A 16,100-nucleotide genomic window follows, 5' to 3' on the forward strand; every position below is an offset into this window, starting at 1 on the left:
AAAAACAAGACTAGAAGACCGTGATGATTCTGGCATGCTACAGTGGCTACATGCTACTGATGAGATTGCAACTCTTTGGTATTATCAAAAAAAGGAAGCTTTGAAGATAACAAAGCCTGGTTTTAGTTGGAAGACAAACATTAGCTTATTCTGCCATTTGACTGAGCTGCATGTATGACACAGATCCATCACATAGGGCTAGGCTTGTCCTCTTGTCTTGACTGTGAGCAGTCTTGTTATCCTCCAGTGTCCACTTCCCCTAACGAAGTTGTGCGTTGTCCCCAACATGGGTGATCAGGATAAACATGGGCAATCATGAGGATGGTTATGAACTCACTAAGTTAATCTTTTACCCTGCACATTCACATGAAAGAAGTGGTCTTTGCAGCATCCAATAAATCTAAAAGGGTTTCGCTTTTTAGATTTCTTCCCCAGAAAATGATCCCTATGAGTGCCACCATCATGGTACTGGGTCTATGACTCAGTGTTTCTAGTTTTCTTATGTTCTCATTTTAGTATTGTTTAGCTTCCTTGTTCTTCCTGTTTTAATCATTTGTATTTCTGGTTGTGAGTTCTTGTTCGTTTAGCCTATTTCCATCTTTCGCTCCCTTAATAGGTTATCGTGTGTGTTTAGTTCTGTCTCCGTGGTCATTCCCCATTCTCCATGTCGCATTTTGTTACTCTTGTCTCTGTGCTCCATGTTCCCTCTTTCTCCCCAGTCAGTCATGTGTCAGACATGTGACAGTAACATGTTACTCCATGGCCGTTTATCAATGCTCAAGTACGCGAGTACGTACTCGCGTTCTCGGTGAGTGCGTACTCGCCGAGAACGCACGGGAGTACGTACCACGAGAACGCGCAGCACGGACTCGCGATATGTACAATTGGAACACCTGCGTGCGTGATGATGTCACAGGTCCGGAGTTTTTACTGCCGTCCCCTCCTAATTTAACTGTGAGTAACATGTTATGAAGCCTAACTGTAATCACAGCCAAACCGGTTTACTCAGGAACAAATAAAACACTGAAATAAACCAAACATTAACATTTAGAAGTGATCTAAGTGACTTATATATCATTTTTAACCTCAGTAGTGAAACCTCTATTAATAAAAATAGTGTACATGTACATACGTGTACATACCTTAATAAAAACAAGCAGGTGAGATGTTAGAACGCTTTTATTTCTATTTTAGTGGACACTCAATACTATAGACAGCTGCTGGGGTTTCTTTAACCTGAGTAGTGAGAAGTCCGCGAGCGGGGGGGGTTGAAAACGATGTGCCGGGAGTCCGCTGTTGAGTTTTGGACGAAATGCATTCTGGGATATATAGCTGTACCAAGTCCACACTGATGCATGCTCGATAAAACGGGCGGATCGAGAACACATCCGGGACTTTTTTGCGTTCTCGGCTTGATGCGTACTTTGAATTGGAACAGTACTTGGTCTCCGACTGATGACGTATCACGAGTACACGAGAACGCAAGTACGCACAAGTACGCATATTGATAAACGCCCCATGTCTCAGCATCAAGTTGTCTTTGTGAACGCTTCGTGGTTCCTGTTTTACTTTGACAGTCTCGTGTCCTGTCCTCAGTGCTTTCACTTCCTCCCTGTCTCGTTTTGTCTGATTAGTCCCAGCTGTGTTTCCCTCCTGTTTCCCATCCCCTCATTACTCCCTTGTGTATTTAAGCCCTGTCTTTTCCTCTGTCCATGGTCGTGTTGTACGCCACATGTCGCTGTGTGTCTCTCTGTGCCTTTGAGTTTTTGCCACAGCATAATAAAATTGCGTTCCTACATTCATCCCTCTACATCTCGTGAGTCCTGCATTTGGGTCCTTCATGCTGCCTGCCACGGCTCTAACCCTGACAGCCACTTCCTCCAGAGCCATTATCAAATGTGATTAAGGACATAAATATATCCCAGTAAAATGCAGCAAAAAAGAAAAAAAATGTCTGTTAATCTGGTGATGTACCACATAGACTGATGAAGTACTCTAAAAGTAGAGTACTGATGTCCCCTCCTCTTTGCACATGTTCAATGCCAATACAACAAAGACAAGACAAACTGGGATTCATATGGTTAAAATGGTTGGCAGCTAAACCTGACTGATCATGATTTCTAATATGACACCTATGTTCTGAAATTGTGCTTTTCAGAGGCCTGGATGTTTTACCAACGTACGCTAACCCACAAGGACATTTAATCATACATATCACTGTGCTGGGTTTACATGAAATCATCCCCAAATTAATTCAATTCAATTCAATTTTATTTATATAGCGCCAAATCACAACAAAAGTCGCCTCAAGGCGAAATTAGCCACATAGTAGAAGATGGTGGCCATAGCTTTAGTCAAAGTGGAATATTGAATGACACAACTGATCTTACTACCTGTGTTTGTCTTCTATCGAGTGGTTTTTTTAAAATTCTAATTGGCTTTTATTTTCAGTCAAAAGATTGTTTTAACACTTATATTTGTCACATCTTTTGAAAAATCTTTGTTCCAAATCTGCTGTTTGCTCTTTAAAGTCACTATTAAAACTACAAATGTGGCATATGTGGTGGAAATGAGACAGAAGACTTTTTTTAAAGATGTAGGATGATTTGAAAGCCCATGTGTAGGTTTTCTGTACAAGTAGAAGTAGTACCCAAGGAGTCCTTATTACCATAATTGCCTACTATTAATTGTGCATTAAATACATTTTTGCATTCATAAATCTCCTTCCCAACATCACCTGCTCCTGTTATCAGTTGCATTCTTTCGTGAGTTGAAGCTGAATGAAACATGAGATATATTTGCATCACTGAGGAAACACTGAGTGCAGCGTCTGGGTCCCATCTCATAACCAGGCAGAGTCCTTCTCACGGTCAGAGACCTTCACTATCTTCATTTTCATAAAATCCCTTTTGGTTTGAGTTAAGGTTGCATATTTTGACAACAGAATACAAAACGACATCCAGCAGAGCCACTGTTACTGGATGTTGGCATTCTTATGTGCGCTAGCCTTCTTGGCAGCTTAGCCACAGCCAGTTTGTTGATGATAGGCAGGCTTGAGATATGCTTTAGCGTGGGGTGTTGAGAAAAGAAAAAAATTATCTGAAGTTCTGCTTTCTTGCGCAAAGTAGAGCTATTTGTTCTGTTCACATCTGTAAAAGGAGGCTTTCTCAAGGACTGTTAACAAAAGGACTTGGCAATGTACAGAAGTAGTGCAGAGTGCTTAGATGTGCTTAGATGAAACCTTTTGGATTCTGATTACTTCTGGGACAAATGAATCAAAATATTTACACTACTGCTCCTTGAGTTGATGTCCAAATGTAAAGGCTCCCAAAGGTTACGGCCAGCATTTCTTCCACTAAGGTGGCAACTTCTTCTCTCTTCAAATCCCATTACAAAAATATAAGTTCTTTCAAAATCTTCCAGAAAAATGCATCCCTGCCTCTTCAAAGATATGACATTCAGTAACTAAGTCCTAAAATATAGGACGGTTTGCCGGCATTATCTGATGAGCCTGCCTATCCAGTACTTTCCATATTCAGTCACAGAGAGCGTTACTGTGTGGCAGACACTGAGAAGAAAAAAAGGTTTAATGTTTAAATGAGGTTATCTATACAATGTCTCTCTGGTGTCCAGTGATTTGACTTTGCCTGTGGAGAAGCTGCTTGTCTAAGTGCTGATAAAATCCGGATATAAAAGCTGACAGTGAAGATGAATGTGTCCCACAGCCACGCTAGCCTATCAGTGGTGAGCACAGACGAGAACACAGGCCTGGGAAACGTGTCAGCGAGCTATCTCTGCGCTTCTTCCAGTCTCTCTCCTGCCCTCTTCGCTCACAGGCAGAAATGAAGTCAAAAAGGCGAGGGTGACTGGCAGAGATGGGAAATAGTAGAAACTCACTTTGCTGTTTGCCTGTTTTTGCTTGTTTGTTTGTGCACTGCCTCAAGCGCTCTTACAGATTTTCTAACAGATATGCTGAGACTGACTGTGAGGATGGGGCATGTGCATTGCTGACCTATTGAACAGTCGCACTCTGTAGCCAAAAGACCTAAAGAAAGCTGTGTGACAAATGCTGGATCTGAAAAAGTATGATAGTCTAGAGCAGAAAACCATGATCTTGAAACGTGTATTAGCATGCCAAACAAAGGCATGTTCCTCAGAAAGGCACTGTTGTAGGATCCATCTGCACTTTCAAATGGTGCCAGTACGTTCACACTGTCCATGGCACTGGCAGAGGAGGGAAAGAACACCATAGCCATTTAATTATAGTGTGGTCTGGTGAGTCTTACATTCTCATTAATACACCTGTTAGTAGTTTCATTAGCATGAATGTGATCAGCTTTTCCATTGATTTGCATTCACCTTTTCTTCTACAGGGAGGGCAGAATTATTAGGCAAGTTGTATTTTTGAGGAATAATTTTATTATTGAACAACAACCATGTTCTCAATGAACCCAAAAAACTCATTAATATCAAAGCTGAATGTTTTTGGAAGTAGTTTTTAGTTTGTTTTTAGTTTTAGCTATTTTAGGGGGATATCTGTGTGTGCAGGTGACTATTACTGTGCATAATTATTAGGCAGCTTAACAAAAAACAAATATATACCCATTTCAATTATTTATTTTTACCAGTGAAACCAATATAACATCTCCACATTCACAAATATACATTTCTGACATTCAAAAACAAAACAAAAACAAATCAGCGACCAATATAGCCACCTTTCTTTGCAAGGACACTCAAAAGCCTGCCATCCATGGATTCTGTCAGTGTTTTGATCTGTTCACCATCAACATTGCGTGCAGCAGCAACCACAGCCTCCCAGACACTGTTCAGAGAGGTGTACTGTTTTCCCTCCTTGTAAATCTCCCATTTGATGATGGACCACAGGTTCTCAATGGGGTTCAGATCAGGTGAACAAGGAGGCCATGTCATTAGTTTTTCTTCTTTTATACCCTTTCTTGCCAGACACGCTGTGGAGTACTTGGGCGCGTGTGATGGAGCATTGTCCTGCATGAAAATCATGTTTTTTCTTGAAGGATGCAGACTTCTTCCTGTACCACTGCTTGAAGAAGGTGTCTTCCAGAAACTGGCAGTAGGACTGGGAGTTGAGCTTGACTCCATCCTCAACCCGAAAAGGCCCCACAAGCTCATCTTTGATGAGACCAGCCCAAACCAGTACTCCACCTCCACCTTGCTGGCGCCTGAGTGGGACTGGAGCTCTCTGCCCTTACCAATCCAGCCACGGGCCCATCCATCTGGCCCATCAAGACTCACTCTCATTTCATCAGTCCATAAAACCTTAGAAAAATCAGTCTTGAGATATTTCTTGGCCCAGTCTTGACGTTTCAGCTTGTGTGTCTTGTTCAGTGGTGGTCGTCTTTCAGCCTTTCTTACCTTGGCCATGTCTCTGAGTATTGCACACCTTGTGCTTTTGGGCACTCCAGTGATGTTGCAGCTCTGAAATATGGCCAAACTGGTGGCAAGTGGCATCTTGGCAGCTGCACGCTTGACTTTTCTCAGTTCATGGGCAGTTATTTTGCGCCTTGGTTTTCCACACGCTTCTTGCGACCCTGTTGACTATTTTGAATGAAACGCTTGATTGTTCGATGATCACGCTTCAGAAGCTTTGCAATTTTAAGACTGCTGCATCCCTCTGCAAGATATCTCACTATTTTTGACTTTTCTGAGCCTGTCAAGTCCTTCTTTTGACCCATTTTGCCAAAGGAAAGGAAGTTGCCTAATAATTATGCACACCTGATATAGGGTGTTGATGTCATTAGACCACACCCCTTCTCATTACAGAGATGCACATCACCTAATATGCTTAATTGGTAGTAGGCTTTCGAGCCTATACAGCTTGGAGTAAGACAACATGGATGAAGAGGATGATGTGGACAAAATACTCATTTGCCTAATAATTCTGCACTCCCTGTAATGGGATAAAACGACACAAAATCACCCACAACACCATAGAGCCATCAGATCCCCTCACTGATATCCATAAATTACACTTCCATGGACTCTTTCTGCAATACCTAAAATCCAGAGTTCCCTAAAATGGATTTAAGTGTATCCTCTATGTTAGTCTTTCTGTAGAATGGTTTTCTTTAAAATTAAATGTGAGGCCTGAGACACTAAAACAAAGAGGGACACATATCAAATGCAGTACTTGTGCTACATTATGTGGGTAAGTGTGCGAGAGATGATATGTGGCGTGACGGGTCAACTGAACACTGCTGAACCCACAGACCGCGCTGCCCGGTACAGTAGACGATAGTACGACCACCACGGGCCTTCTTTATAATCACCTCTCAAAACTGTTAGAAGTTTAGCATTGGCAGGTGGCAGCATCTCTCATCTCTACTTTTACAGAGCACAAATACTCTGTAGTTTCTTTCATCTTGATAAATGTGGGTCGTTCATATGAAGCCATAAATAGTAAGGAGCCTTGTCTTGTACTTAATCTCCTCCCTTCAGCAGCACCGCTCTAAATCCTGCAGTGATTGTGCGCACTTGGTCCTCATGATTACAGTCAGCATTTCACATGTTAACTGATTCTATATGAAATGTTTCATGAACATTTAGCTGCTATATGTTCATGAACTCTATGCTGAAAAGCTGTGCTGAGAAATGTATGCAAGTCTGAAAATAACCTAGCCTAATTAAATCTGAAATCAAGGTCAAGAAGAAAATGAATTAGGAATGAATGCAAACTTATTGTTTGTCATCGGATTCATTTATTTATTTAAGGCAAACGGAAAAAATGAAGTCAGGTATTATTTTTCAGGCATAATTCTTTTGAAAACAAAATTTAAAAAAACACCTTTGCCCTGCTGAAGACAAGCAATGAAGACACACAGAAAACGAAACATTCACATTTCAGGCCCAGAGGCAGTGATGACTCTGTAAGCAACAAACACAGAAGAACAAAACAGCTGAGACGACCTTGTTCTTGAGGATGTAAGGCTGGGAGAGGGGAAAGTCGATGGGAGTGCAGTTAAATCCTTTCTGAGTAGACTGCAGAGCTGCACCAGTCTCCTCCAGCCTGCTCCAGGGTTCCCCCATTAAAGCCTGCTCTGCAAGCAGATGGAGTGCATGAAAACTGGAGTCATTTCAGGAGTGAGGACAACTCACAGCCTCTTTACTGGATCACTCTGAGCAGAGGAGTATTGTCTCTGACATTTCAAAAAGGCATCTTAGACCAAGTGTATGACAAGAGCAGTGCAACTTCAACTTCACTATGTCTCCACATCCACATGACCACAAAATGTGATACTGTGTTAGGAAATGTCAGAATGACAGACCTGCGTCTGAAGCTTTTCCAGTGACTCCCCTGAGGAGCTACAGTTCATAATATGAGGATATATACTTAGGTATAACAGTACTGATGCTAATATTAACCATTCACTATGAAATTAAATTATCAGATTAAAAAGTTACGAATGTAAGACGATTACTTGTGTTTGTATTGCATATCAGTGACTAAGGCCCAGTGTCCCTGCTAGTCTGGGTATTTTACAGGTGACAGTGAAGAACCTAAACATGGTACAACTCAAACTGATGATGTTTTCTTTATTAGATTTTTGTTTGGTTCAAATGAACCTTTCGATAACAGAACAGAAGTAAGTTAATAAGACGTAGTTTACATCACTACCACCCTCCAAGCTGAGCTGTGCCCTTTGGAACAAAGATTATAACCATCAGCTTCAACTTTTTAGTATTCATCCAAGTAAGATTTATAGATGTAATACAGATTTACATTTGCAGATTTACAGTGTCCATCCATTTACTAATAGTTTACTAATTTAAACTATCAAGTTATTGGTTAACAACCAATCAATTAACAATGGTTACTAGTTTCCTGAATTACATGCTGAAGTCTGAGCCATTTCAGTCATATGCTGGCAGGCCAAAGAGCTCTGGCTCAAACTCCTCCACACTCCTTAGTCGCAGCGTAGCCTCCTGGATAAGGCTGGGGTCCAGGTTGTCATCGGGAATCATGACCACCTGCATTCCTGCTGCCAGTGCTGCCTTTACACCATTGGGAGCATCTTCAAACACCAAGCACTGGGTAAAGACAGGAGAAAAGAAAAACAGTGATTTTATCCTATAAAGTCAACTGGATTTCACCTCATCAGATGGCACGAGCCGATACCACAAACACGAGAGAACATTATATAATTATATAAAAGGATAATTCATTTTGTCTTTGTGACTTGACACTGCTTACCCCTGTCAGGTAGAATATCCATTTATTTTTAAGAATAATGACCCTGGTGACCCATAATGCAGACTAAAATGACAAACTTAAAACCTACTGGCAGCTGCCAGTGCTCCCCCTCAGCCTCCCAGTAGATTCAAATTAAATTCAGTTTTAATTAGATAGTGCCAAATCACAACAGACACAAGGTGTTTTAGATTTTAAGTTAAAGACTCTACAATAATTTATTTCTTCTATTTCATGTTACTAAGGATTACCCAGAAGTTCTTCATCTTTTCCTATTTTATGAAAAGCTCATGGTTAGACAACAGTACCAGGGTCCATGACCTGGAGTGAATCTGCCTGCTGTACTACTGTCTGTCTGTCAAAATGACCACCTTCAAACTGTGAGGAAAACGACACAATCAGGTGGGAGCCAAGTTTGGACAGTAGAGGCAGGGGTAAACAAAGATCGTGATGGTGTGGGTCAAAAACTGTTTTCATTGCACTGTGGGCAGCTGCATGATGACATGGTGATGCTCTGCAGTGGTTCTGCTGAGTTACTGCACTGAATCCACTATGACCAAACTGCTCTGACAGTCTCATCAGTTTCACAGTAAAGTTGATGTTTGTGCATGTCCATGGTGCAACTGCAGAGCATATATGCAAATGGTCCTGACAGCCGCACAGGAGTCAAGACAATCCTGTGTAAGTCAGTATATTTGTTTTAACGAATTGGACACCATCAACACACAGCCCATAGGAGCAAATGCATCTATGATCACACCTCATAGAGCTAGAGGTTGAAACTTCTAGCTCTACTGTGGACATATTTTATTTTTAAGCAATAGAAAAAAGACAAAATACAAACAAATAAATATAACTAGATCTTCTGAATTTACCACAGGAAATATATACTTTAGGAAACTGCCTTCTTTTTACATTTTCTTTTCAAACAGGCTGGAACTGAACATAGTAATAATAATAATAGCTATTAATAATATTAATAATAACAAACAAAATAAGATGTTACGTAAAAATATTTTAAAAAACACGCAGACTAACTGCCTTTAAAAAATGGTTTATGCAAGGACACTGTGGCAGCCGCGTCCTTCACTGGGAGGTCGTTCTGTTTTCACTGTTCAATAATCACACTGAGCTCACAGGAGAGAAGCAAGAAGTGGTAAGGGTTAGGAGGAATATTTAATCCCAACTATTCAAAGAGATTTCGCTGGACACAGAATTACATCTATGCAGATGTAGACACAACAAACTACCTCAAATAACCTGCATTTAAATATATAGATCACCTGCCATGCCAAAATATATGGTGATAGGTGAACTATTTAAACGCAGCTGAAGTTAAGCCCATGACACTTGACCAGTAAAGTGAACACTAAACACAGAAAATCAATCAACACAGTTAATTGATCTTGTTCAAGATTTATCTAAAACTTTGTCATAATTAGAAAAAGAAGTGTTTTGTGTGAGGGTGCACTGATCTTCACCGTTAACAAAATTGTAATCTGTTAGTCCTTGAGTCATCCAAATGAATATTTCTATAATCAAATTCCCTCAAGACATTCCGTGTAACTCTTCACAAAAAGGGAATTCTGATCGCAGGGACACTGACCGCTGACCAACAACATCTGAGAAATTCATCCTTTAGTCAAAATAAATGTCAGCAACAACAAGCGAAGTTTTCAATTTGACCCAGAGAGACACTGTTTGCTCATCTGCCTCCACACATATGGACTTGAGTGACAGGGTTTATTATGATGCTGGCCCACTCTTTGCAGCTATTACAGTGTAAAGTCTTCAAGTAAGGCTTTTCCACAAGGTTTAGGATGTGTCACTGTGTTTATGGGAATTTTTGAGTCATGTTGGAACAGGAAGGGGCCATCCCCAAACTGTTCCCACAAAGTTTGGAACAATAAATAGTTCAAAATGTCTTGGTATGCTGAAGACTTCCAGGAGAATAACATCACTCTTTTGGACCATCCTGCACGTTCCCCTGATCTAAATCCAACTGAGAGCCTTTGGGGATAGATGGCAAGGGTGGTTTACAAAAATGGCCGACAGTTCCAGACAGTAGATGTCCTTCGTGCGGCCGTCTTCACCACTTGGAGAAATGTTCCCGCTCACCTCATGGAAAGGCTTGCATCCAGCATGCCACAACTAATTTTTGAAGTGATCAACAATAACAGTGGAGCTCCTCATTACTGAGTTCATGTTTGGAACTTTGATTTCTGTTTTGATGTTTTCTGTTTTATCCTGAGTGAAATCAATTGCATTCTGTTTTATGGATATTTTACAGCATCCAAACATTTTTGAAATCGGGGTTATAATTATTCACACAATGCTTCTTCATTTTGGCTTAGTCTTTGATGAATAAACAAATATAGCGAAATACAACATTGGTTGTTTTTCAGGTTGTATTCACTTAATTCTAACACCTGGTAAGGGCTCGATAGTTCTTTATTATATCTTTACAACTGACAGAGGGTGTACTTTCTTTTTTCTATCTCTTTATCACAAATTTCCATTTCAATTCCATTTTTTCTTTTTTTAATTATGGCTCCAAAAAGCACTTCAGTATGAATAAAGGAAGTTGCAGTATAATGAATCTTAAGCTCTACAGGAGTCACCAAATGCTAAGCTTTGCTGAAGCCTTGTTCACTTCAACTCTAATACTCAGGCAGAACAAAGCGGCATCCTCAAGCCTCTTTAAAACATAATTGACTTCTGTGATGTCACTAAGCCTGAAACTGAAGGATCTTGAACAATGATGGTGGAAACAGAGTCCAGAGCGCTCTTGCTAATTCCCTTGATTGAGAGCAATTAAAAAGGGTAATTATCCAATGAGCTTGTGAAATGACCTTTTAATCTGCTTCCTGATTGTGCTGAACTGGATGAAAACAGACACAGATGCATAGTAGACTGATAGCCTGGGTGGATTACAAAAGTCAAAAGCTAAACAAATGAACTAAAAATTTCTAGAGCTACACAAAACAAATCTGTGGATCAACAGAAACACACAAAGAAAAAAGAACCACTGAAAGTATTATAGGTATGTTATATACACTACTGGTCAAAGGTTTTAGAACACCCCAATGTTTCCAGTTATTTATTGAAGTTCAAGTCGATTAAGTCCAAATGGTACAAAGGTGAGTGGTGAACTCCCAGAGGTTAAAAAAAAGGTAAGGTTACCCAAAACTGAAAAACAATGTACATTATACATAATGATACACAAAAGCCATCTTCAGGGAATTCAAAAATCAAAGGTTCCAACTGGCTCCGCCCAGCCTCCTCCTGACTTAAGATCCCCATGAGCAGAGCACCCACTGGTCCTGCTCTTCAAAAGGTACTATGTAAGATTTACAACCTGTCCCGGGGCCTGCTCCCAAACATGCAAGAACCAGCAGAACCAACAGAATCTGGATTCACTGTGTACTCGAGTACACTCGGGTGGAGTTGATGCCAAAGAGCTCGATTTAGGTTTCATGTGACCACAGCACTTTCTCCCATCTGTTCAGTGGCAGACTTCAGACTTCAGGCCTGTACATGTAGACCTGGTAAGTACTGTGAGGTTTCAATGCATTACACCGCAGTGTGTTACCAGGCGTGTTCTTGGTGACTGAGGTCCCGACTGCCTTTAGATCATTAAAAAGCTCCTTCTATGTAGTTTTGGGCTGATCCCCATCTTCCTCACTCCATGAGGCAAGATCGTGCATGGAGCTCCAGACCAAGGACGACTGATGGTCATTTTATATTTCTTCCATTTCCATTACTAACCGTTCTCACCCAATCCAACCTTGTGTAGCTTTTGGCACTGAAGTCCTTCCACAGCTCCTGTCTTTGTGATTTATGACTTCCACATAATCACATTATGTGATGTGGCTGCTTCTGATGGTTTTGTTGAAAACAGTTGTAGAAGCAGTTCAGCTTCTCCACCAGCACATCATCGGTGGTGGTTGTCCTCTATTTTATTTTTATAATCCAACTTATGATGCCAGATATATCCTGGCTGCACTGCAGAGTACCACGTCACTTCGACCTACAGTAAAAGCAGTGTGTTTGTTCCTAAGCAGGGTCCTGACCTCTTTTGTCATCCAGGGTTTCTGGTTGGCATACACCCAGGTGTTTTTGTCAGTGTTATGGTGTCTGTCCAGTGCTAGATGTAGGAAAGTACAGATGTAGTCTACTCCTCCAGCCTTGCAGCTTTGAAGAGAGACCATCAAACCAAATTTATAGCTACACACACCAACACCAATCCCTATTCCAATGAGGACTCACGTGATCTTCCTCTTAATGTTTAGGTATGAACACAAAGCTGATAGCACAAAGCAAAGATGAAAACCAGCACAAAAAGAAAGCGATCGTGATTCTACTGTAGAAACATGAACAGGCTGCAGCCTGACTGCTCATCAGTTTGTTACCTGTTGAAGTTCAGCAGCGGCTGGCTTCACAGCAAATGACGGCTCACTTTATCACAGTGCTGGGGTCAGCATTTACTCAGCTTTAACATCACTCTGGGTTCTTGGCTAGCTCAGCGTTAGCATGCTGTCTGTGCAGGTGCTTGTGAAGAGCTGAAGTTGTGTTAACAGTGTGATGCAGTTGTTTCTGTCCTGGAGCAGTCTCCACTTTACCATCGCGCTCTCATCCTTTTGTGCAAAAATAATAAAACTAATGTCCACGCTGCAGACTGCGTCACTATTTTCCTCCTCTAACACATGAACTGAAATCAGCTGACTGTAGTGACAAACTAATGATTCCAAGCAACTGGACTACTGGGAAGCGGTTTTCTACAAGAACCAGTTCTCGATCCTCATTCATTCCTGTATCCCTATTTAAATTTGGAGTAGACTTTATCCAGTAGGTTTTTCCTGTGTATAGCACAGTTCATATGACTCATATGACTACTTTGACTGAAAATGATTAAAGTCCACCGCTATTATTTGTGCTGCCTCTGGATATTTATGAATTTAGTTCTAATGACACTAGAAAGCTAAGGGCTGAGCCAGCTTTAGCATCAAGGGCTATATAGAGAACCAAGCCTATTCATTTATGTCCTCTGTAATGTACATTTGTTTTTGGTCTATAGGGCTCTCCATTGATACCTCATGTGTTTGAGTGTCCTCTTTTAGCCCAAAGAGGCAGGAAATCACACAAAAAAAATTCAATGACAGGATTCTTTTTTCCTCGGTTCTCTGGAGGATATACACAGGCGTGATCAGAACAGCGGTGGATGGAAAATAGAATAGAATAGCCTTTTATTGTCATTGTACATGTACAACAAAATTGTGGGTGCTCCATACCAGCTGTGCAGGAATAAAATATAATAAATAGCAGGAGAGCAGGAATAAATGACAAACAGGAGAAATATATATGAGTCCATGTGTGAGTGGCCTGAATGATGAGGGTCAGATTGGTGGGAGGGTGGGCAGGGGTGGGATGTGGGGGGACAGTGTTTGTTAACAGTCCAAATGGCCGAGGGGAGGAAAATGTTTTTGAGTCTGGACGTGTGGGACCCGATTGGTCTGAGGCGCCTCCGGAGGGCAGGTGATGGGCAGAATGCAAGGGGTCACCTGTGATGGCCCTGGTTTTCCTGAGACAGAAGTTCTGGCTAGCTATGGAGCTAACAGGCGTACGGGCATCGCTGGGTGAAGCCACGACTCTGACATGATCAGAGATGGTCAGGAGTCCCCAGTGAGTCGCCTGTCTTCCAGCTGTAGCTTGCAGCCAACCAGCTGGAAATCAATTTATTATGTTGATTTAAGCATATATGATGTATTTCCATGATAACATGCTACATTAGTATTCTCAGGTAGATCACTTTTCAAACTACATACTGTAGAGATAAAACGTTAGGATTACCTTCTAATTTTCAAAGCTTCTGGGATCTAGACCACTCAGTATTACCATAGTGTAATGAAGTATGTGTTATTCTTTTCATATTACAGCTAAACATTTTTAGAAACATAATGAGAAATACAACATGCCTCATGGAAAGACTTTTTTTTAACTCTAATCTAATTCTGTCGTAATTGTCCCTGTTTATAAGGATCATGTGTTTCACTGAGAGGTGTTGTGTTTTCCTCAAGAGGCGTGCGATAGGAAGACATATACAACATGACAGTGGTGTTAAAAACATGTGAAACAAGCTGACACACGTGTGTGTCAAATAGATATATGAATGCGTTCCAGCAACATACAGGACCTATACGAGTGTGTGTGTTTGTATCCTGCCTGCAGTGGCGAGTGAATAAGTGACAGTGACAGATTGCCCATTGAATCTTTCAAATGATCATGAAGCCTAGAGCAATATGAGCCAAGGATGTTTACCATTTCATCATTTCTGTTAAGGAGAGCAGAAATAAAGCCAGTGCTGATGATGGACAGATATGTGCAATGGCACACAAGACCAAGTGCAAATGCATGTTTTAGCATTGTGTCTCAAATGTCACTGATTGGTCCAAAGTCTGTTCAGAGGATCTTCAAGTTCGAATGATTGTTTGGGTAAACAACAATGTCGATGTCAGAAACAACCTCCATGGAAAATAACCATAATGTACATTTATGCAGTCTGACCACATTATTAAAATACAGGAAGCTGCGTGATAATCCTAATACAGTGCAGTGGCTATGGACATGACCCAAAAGACACACAGCAAGAGATCACAAGTAAACAAAGTGCCTTGAGGTGACTGTTGTTGCGATTTGGTGCTGTATAAATAAAATTAAACAACTTGAAATAGCAGAATGGTTTCCCCTCACAAACAAAACCTAATGGTTCATTCATAGATCACTTCCAAACAACAGGAATGTCCATACCTCATGATGGACAAATTCCTCTTAAGCTGACATGTACAGGTCCACTAGTTCCCGTCACAGAAAGTTTAAAAAGCTTAAATGAATAATTACTAAATAATAATAGTATTTATTGTTTAGCTATTAGAGTTATAAAATCCCTTTAAGTTGTATTTGACAGATGCTCAATTACACAAAAATCTAGTCAGCACATGAGAGCAACTCAATGCATTTCAACATGTAGACACGATGGAGACAACCTGCTGAAGCTCAAAATGTCATAACGGGGAATGAAAGGTGAGGAGGTTGAAAGGTTGGAGCCAGGTGGGCTGGTCTGAGATTTTCTGGGATTTTCCTGTTCAAAAGCTCCTGTGGTCGGCAGAAAATGGTCTGAAAAAGAGAAAGTATTCAAAATGCCCTGTTGATGTCAGCGATCAGAGGACAATGGCCAGACGTCTTTGAGCTAAAGTCAACAGCAGCTCATGAGTCTCGATTTCTGCTGCCACGTTCAGATGGCAGGTCAGACGTTAACAACATGAACCAAAAAAAATCAACAAAAGATTCCTCACTCAACGAAGCCTGTTGCCACTGATTTTCAGTCCAGTTCATGAGTGATTTGGAAACCTTTTCTCCATGTCTTCCTTAAGGAGAAGCTTCTTCACAGCCATCCTCCCAACTAAAGCCCCAAATGCATCCCTTTGTGTCAGGGTTTTGCTGGACACGTTTCCCTATGTCTTAAAGATATGATCTCAGATACTATTTTTCTGCTCGAGATATTTTGTAGGCCTGCACCTTTTCTTTTCCTCTCTAATTTCCACAAATTTGTAAGGACACACTATGCTGAGATGTGCCATGTTTTCAGCCAATAGCTCTTCAGGGATCTCCATGTCGGTGTAAAAATTATATTTTATATTTGTTATAATGTGGCATAGGGCAGGGTACAGCTGGGCGATATAAGATTTTTTCATATCACGATATGTTTTTTCATTTCAGGCGATAACGATATATATCACGATATAAGCCAAATAACTATATTTGTAAGATTTAAATGTGCCGTTGCTCACAAGTAAAATGTGAAATAATCAGCAGC

General features: G+C 40.9%; 1 protein-coding gene across 1 annotated transcript in view; it reads right to left on the reverse strand.

The window, feature by feature from the left end:
- Positions 1-6,717: 6,717 nt before the first annotated feature.
- LOC116334043 (pseudouridine 5'-phosphatase) overlaps positions 6,718-16,100 on the reverse strand; it is a 31,470-nt gene continuing 22,087 nt past the window's right edge. Inside the window, exon 4 of the mRNA XM_031757345.2 lies at positions 6,718-8,067. Within this exon, the coding sequence (XP_031613205.1) occupies positions 7,891-8,067 (177 nt within the window). The 3' untranslated portion in view covers positions 6,718-7,890. The remainder of the gene's footprint in view (positions 8,068-16,100) is intronic.

The sequence above is a fragment of the Oreochromis aureus genome, linkage group 23 (assembly GCF_013358895.1).
Source record: "Oreochromis aureus strain Israel breed Guangdong linkage group 23, ZZ_aureus, whole genome shotgun sequence".
Taxonomy (NCBI): Eukaryota; Metazoa; Chordata; class Actinopteri; order Cichliformes; family Cichlidae; genus Oreochromis; species Oreochromis aureus.